The following is a 5,900-nucleotide window of genomic DNA, read 5'->3' as shown; positions in this document are numbered from 1 at the left end:
GCAAAAATCATGTTAAATATTTCCGGAATTGGCCTGAATTTATAAGACCAGATTATAAACTTAACGAATTGATAGAAAATAGTTCGGTGTTTATCATTTATAACACGAAAAAACCGAAAATATAAATTTTTTCTAAGTGGCCGAAAACTTTTTTTGCACTCTGTAGTTCAAATTTTATTTTATTTTTATTTTTATTTTATTAAACAACGCCAAGCTCTGGCTGAATATAATGTTAGTTTTGTTAGAGGTTTGGCCGGAAAATTGCACTCTTTTTATAAATAATGAACAATGGTAGCAGTAACTTTCGATAACTTTCAGTTCTCGCCTCATTAAAAACCTGGCTCTTTTCGTAAATTATGAGGTAATCACAATAGTAGGAACATGAAAACGAAAGCAGACATACAACCAAGATGGAAATGCTCATAGTAGTCTATAGTAAACGGTCCAGGATAACCTTTGGTAGACGTTTCCAAAGGGACAAAGGCTATGTGAAGCGTTAACTGTTACGCGTTAAATTTAAGACTTTGAGACTGCAAAAGTCGTCACTCAATTTATCCGATAAATTGATGAGAAGTTTTACGTCGGTTAAGGCAGATCCATGTTGATTGCAGAGTGCATTGAGTTGACATGGATCATGATTTGAAACGTAACTAGATCATTTGATGCTAAATAATAAATAATTCAAAATTGACTTCATAGATAAGAATATTAACTCGCCAACTCGTGGATGGCTACAACAAAGCACAGAATCAAAATAAAAATTTACAATAAATAAGTGTAAACATCGCAGATAAGTATCATCGTTTCAATACACATTGTGATGCTTCACTAATTGATTTCAATGTTAGTACTGACACTGTTAAACAGAGGGTAACTGAATTTTTTAAAAGAAGTAGAGTGTGGAGAAAATAAAAGAAATATTGTAAATATATTGTTAGCCATACAACATTGCAGTACTCAAGATGAGACTGAACCAGTGCGTAGTATAGTGTTTTGAGCGTTTGAACGTCGGTTATGTCGTAGCAAAATCTTTTTTGCTTTCATTCATGTAATTCATCTGTAAGAGATTCTTTGTTACACATGAATGAATCCCTGCGCAAACTACGCTAAGATTTGCGAACTTTCAGATTTAACTTCACCACCATTTGCTTTCACTTCTATATTCGATAATAATTTTTTTTGTTCATATTTATATTTATATAGCCTGGGTATACAGCACTTTTCAATTTAATACCAATTTTATTGTTGATCATACTATCCGGCATGTCATCATTCTTCATATCAGATCCAATTTATAGTCTAACGCCCAGTGCGTAAGTATCTTTTTTTACATAGCCAAGTTATATACAATTTATACTACATGAATCAAAAATTTTATTTCGTGACAGGAAATATGCGATTGAAAGACGAACTGTTGCAACCAATATACCGTATTTTGTCACGGAAAATTTTCATGAATATCAAGGTTCGCTGGGAAGACTTGAAGCAGCTGTTGAGGATGAATATAAAACAAACTTACGCTACGCATGCAATCGCGAAAGAAATTATAGTTGAGTTTATTGAAAAAAAATTCATTAGTTTTGATCAGGAATCTGTGTTGTTTTCTCTTATTATATTGAAATTTCCCTTTATCAATTGCAGAGGAGTCAATGTTGATGAAAGCCCGAAATTTTGGCAGCAAAGACTTGTACAGAAAAGCACAACTAATTGAGACGCCATCGTGTCGGAGTTTTGAAGATTTTAAGCAAAATGGACGTTTTTAACGTCTTTTTCTCCAAAATATTTATTAGGTTTTCATTGTTGTTCAGTGATGAGACACAAAAGGAAAAAATAAAAAAAAATATATATAAGATAAGTTTAAATGTAGTTTTCAAATGATCCAATCTTTACCCATTTGTCTATTTGTCAAATAAATAGAATAAATTATTCATCTCTATATTTACATTGCTACGCAGAGATTACTATGGGATATTTTTATTCATATGGGATAAAAATATCGCATCAAAATAACAGATATTTTTCACGCGTTGTGTTCAACGTTCAACGCGTTCAATGTTCAGAGTCCAAAAATATCTAATATTTTTCGCGCGTTGTGTTCAGCGAAACGCATTAATACACAATAGCGATTCTGCACACACAGAGACGCTATTTCTTCGTTATACTCTTCACACTTACGATGAGCTGCGCGGAGCGTGCATGCACATGTTTCGCTCACTTCTTTCTTTGAACACTCTTCGTGTGTCAACACAATGTCTGTGTGTGTATCGCTTGTGCCGTCATTTGTAAACGATATTATAGTAAACAATTTCTATCCCATATGAATAAAAATATCTCATAGTAATCTCTGTTGCTACGTTTGAGTGAATGATAGCTCGTTTTCGTTACATTCACTTCCAACATAACCATTAACAAAGGGTAAGCCTGTTGGAACACAATTCTGATATGCTACATATTTTTCTTGAAAGAAATTCACTAATGTGACTTCTTCAACTAGAATGCGCTCATAGAAGAATCTATAAACTATGTAACTATAAACTATCGAGCAAATAGGATTAGCCAGAATTATTTGTGTGCCAATTGACCACCAAAACCAGCCCGCATATGATGGGTGCCGACACAGTCTATAGACTCCGTGTGTGACCAGTACATGGTCTTCACTTTTTTGGTATTGAACTATGTGATTAAAACTTTTGCTCGCTGTGACGATTGCAAGTTTCCGCAGGATTTCACCAGACACACACATCACAACTCCAACCAGAAGAATCGATGTATTTCCCTTTAACCCTGGCCACATGTACACCTCGATTAAAAATTCTAACCACGATGTTGTTGCTGCCACTAAATGTGTGTAAATAGAAAAAAAGAGAATAATAGATTATGTCCCATGTTTATTGGTGATTCATTTGATTGGTGACTCACCAAGATATGCGATAGAGTGGTTCAACATAAATGTGTCTGTGCTTAGAGTTTGTGGATTGGCCCATGAGATTGTGATATATTCGCTGTGAAAAAATAATTTATTAGAAAGGACAATGCCTTATTAGCTAATTCAGCACCCATATACATTGGGTTTGAAACAAACACGTTGCTTTTATTAATATAAAATAGTGATATTATGTTATACACTACCTGAAGTGAAAAGTTGACATGAATAGAAAATATACACCCAATCGTTTCCATGCAATCGGAGAAAAATATATTGAGATAACCGACAATCCAAAACACACACCGAGAGCCGTAGCTCTTTTTACTACCTAAAATACAAAAAAAAACATTCAAAATATATAAATTGGAAAACATACTTCAAAAGGATAGGAAGAAGTACCGCAAAATCATTTGTGCTCGTAACGAAAAAAGTTATCAAGCAGAAGAGCGCATATGTCCCGATTGGTCCGATAAATACTAATCCGAAATTGCGAAATGTATTCAGCTCCAGAGAAAAGAAGCTCACCGCCAAAAGTGATGTGAAGACAGTTGTTATTATGCCGCTAATAAAAGCAGCCAAACTCACTTTTCCTTCGTGACACCACATTCCAAGAGAATTCTAACTTTTTTTCGCGATTTTAGCCAATGATGATTTTCTCACTTGTTCATAACAATTAGTTCTTTCCCACGTTGAAGACAAATGTAAACTGTCAGATTTTGTGCGTGACATTTTTTGACATTTAGACACGTCATGCACATCCAACTCACGGGCGATATCTCTCTCAATTGCGTTTTTGTTCGTGAAAGAAGTTTCTTGAAACTTACAGATTAAATTTAACAGTGCCAAGCGTGCCGTGCCGGTGATTATTCATTGATTGAATTTAACGTTATACACAGTTGCGTACATATATATTTAATATTTTCAAATCAAATGGTATGTTGAAATATTTCAAGTTAAAGTTATCTTTTTTTCCATAAAATTATCAATATAGCCAACGCTACAGATTTGAAAATATATTCTTGAACAGTTTTAAAAAGCTTTTTTAAACAAATATGTTCTGAAACAAATGAAATAAAAATGTTATTCCCGAAAAATCGGAATACAACACTGTTATACATGTTTTTGGATTTTGAGGTTAGGTCATCTAGGTTTAAATGATCTATTTGACCTCGATGAATTTTCCTCTAATAATGATTGGTATTTTCTTTCTTTTTTTCCACAAAGGCTGGTGTAATCAAGCGTGTTATTCCATTGTTGGATCGCATTTTGATTCAACGCGCCGAAGCATTGACTCAATCCAAAGGCGGTATTGTCATTCCAGAATCAGCACAATCGAAAGTCTCACAAGGAACGGTCGTGGCCGTTGGATCTGGTGGCCGCAACAAAAACGGTGATCTTATTCCAATCTCATTGAATGTTGGAGATAAAGTTCTACTCCCAGAATTTGGCGGCACCAAGGTCAATTTGGATGATGGAAAGGAATATCACTTGTTCCGCGAAAGCGACATACTCGCTAAATTGGAGCAATGAACACCACGTGGAACGTAGTTTATGCGCATTTTAGCAACTAGAAAATAATAATTCTTTGTTGAACTATCATACGAATTAAAACTATCATTTAATCAGACAAATCTGCGTTTATTTTTTTTTTTTTAATAGGTAGGAAACAAAACAAGGCTAGACCATGTCTGCCAGCTTTTGAGCACGTTCGAATAGAATTTTCTCGACAGCTTTTGGTGGAGGCATTTCGGTTGCGAATAAAATCTTCGAGTTCCATCAAAATAATGTAAATGTATGTATCCAGTTTTAATTAATAAATTACCCGCCCATTTCGAATTGCTTCATCAATATCATTCTTTGTGGCTTTTGGTCGTGTCCCACCATCCTCTTTTATTTTGAGAAAGAAGTTTTATCTCAATGAATAACAACGCTGGCATAATGTAAATGCAAGTAAACTCAACTCACCGATTCAAACAGTCTCGCTTTTTCTTCAGATTGGGCAACGACAAATCTTCGACATTTTCGCTTCTTCATCGTAAACCGTAGTATTGAATGACTGAAGAGAAGAATTACAAAACGTCTGGACATTAATCCAAATCGTACTTTTTTGCACAAATTATCGAATAGAAATAAATTTAGTTCAGGCATTGGCTTCAAAATAGTATCAAGTGCCCCAATATTTGCTTGAGATTTGAAATAGAAATCAATTCAATTGTTCAATTAAATAACAGATATTGACACTGTATTTCGATGATGAAGTTTCATTTGATTAACCTTTGTATTCAGTTTTGGATTTTTCTTGGTTTTTGACGTGCGCGAGCGCTTTTGTACAGATGTCACCTCTTTGTTAGTGGACGTATAGCAAGCAAACTATGTCTTAATTTATCTAAATTCAATGCTCTTTATGATAAAACTTTGAAACTGGCAAAAACTATTCTCTATTTTGTGTATATTTAGCCCGGTATTTAGTGAAGTAGACTAGTTTTATTGTTCACTCCTCATATTTAGGGTCAATAAAATTCTAACTTCTGCACCGATCCTAATAATTTATAGCGCGTTTGAATGGTAATTTATTACACTATTCAGAGGCAATTTATTTTTGGTGATAGCTATTCTACAAAAAAAAGTTATAGCCTTAAATGTGCTCAGAGAACAGTGGCTTTCCAAAAAATCTTTCAAAAAAACCAAAATGCACTAAATCATACCGTAACCCAATGAAACGAAATATGGTTTTGAGATCACGAGAGCGTCTTCTTCAACGTGGTATTCTTCGTTTTGCTCAAAAACTTTTTTTCAACTTTATTTATTGGTTTAAATATATATTGACAATTTTGTCAGGAAAGACAGCCAATGACTTTTTTTGCTTCGGGCTGGGTTTTCATAGGAAAATGGATTTATTTTTTCACTTTTTTTTGGGAATTAAGAAAAAAAATGGTCGAAAAGAGCATACCTAGAGTTTCATCAAAAAATAATT

At 33.9% G+C, this 5,900-nt stretch overlaps 3 protein-coding genes across 4 annotated transcripts; 2 read left to right on the top strand and 1 right to left on the bottom strand.

Annotated features, from left to right (window-relative positions):
• Positions 1 to 1,203: 1,203 nt before the first annotated feature.
• Positions 1,204 to 1,855, top strand: LOC129572950 (dnaJ homolog subfamily B member 12-like; the record flags this gene model as incomplete). The annotated part of the gene is given in 3 exon segments (XM_055453068.1): positions 1,204 to 1,313; positions 1,389 to 1,549; positions 1,642 to 1,855. Coding segments are annotated over 3 exon segments (393 nt in total), but the record flags the coding sequence as incomplete, so codon positions are not given.
• On the bottom strand, positions 1,757 to 3,640 carry LOC129572949 (protein-S-isoprenylcysteine O-methyltransferase). Its single transcript, XM_055453067.1, has 4 exons — positions 3,326 to 3,640; positions 3,130 to 3,254; positions 2,920 to 3,002; positions 1,757 to 2,838 (listed from the first exon to the last, which is right to left on the bottom strand). Exons 1-4 carry the CDS (start codon positions 3,530 to 3,532, stop codon positions 2,351 to 2,353), a joined length of 903 nt encoding a protein of 300 aa, XP_055309042.1. The 5' UTR covers positions 3,533 to 3,640; the 3' UTR covers positions 1,757 to 2,350.
• Positions 3,641 to 3,683: 43 nt separating this feature from the next.
• On the top strand, positions 3,684 to 4,557 carry LOC129572951 (10 kDa heat shock protein, mitochondrial-like). Of its 2 annotated transcripts, none has more exons than XM_055453070.1 (2): positions 3,684 to 3,859; positions 4,151 to 4,557. In XM_055453070.1, the coding sequence occupies exons 1-2, from the start codon at positions 3,857 to 3,859 to the stop codon at positions 4,454 to 4,456; spliced, it is 309 nt and encodes a 102-aa protein (XP_055309045.1). In that variant the 5' UTR covers positions 3,684 to 3,856; the 3' UTR covers positions 4,457 to 4,557. The 2 variants fall into 2 exon arrangements, with proteins under 2 accessions (XP_055309045.1, XP_055309044.1); XM_055453069.1 differs by lacking the exon at positions 3,684 to 3,859 and adding an exon at positions 3,903 to 4,060.
• The last annotated feature ends 1,343 nt before the right edge of the window (positions 4,558 to 5,900 follow it).

This window comes from Sitodiplosis mosellana, unplaced genomic scaffold, assembly GCF_009176505.1.
Source record: "Sitodiplosis mosellana isolate CC-2019 unplaced genomic scaffold, AAFC_SMos_1.0 Smas_scaffold_5764, whole genome shotgun sequence".
In the NCBI taxonomy this organism is placed as follows: Eukaryota; Metazoa; Arthropoda; class Insecta; order Diptera; family Cecidomyiidae; genus Sitodiplosis; species Sitodiplosis mosellana.
The sequence above is the reverse complement of the archived record's forward strand: the minus strand, read 5'-3'. Positions and strand labels throughout refer to the sequence as shown.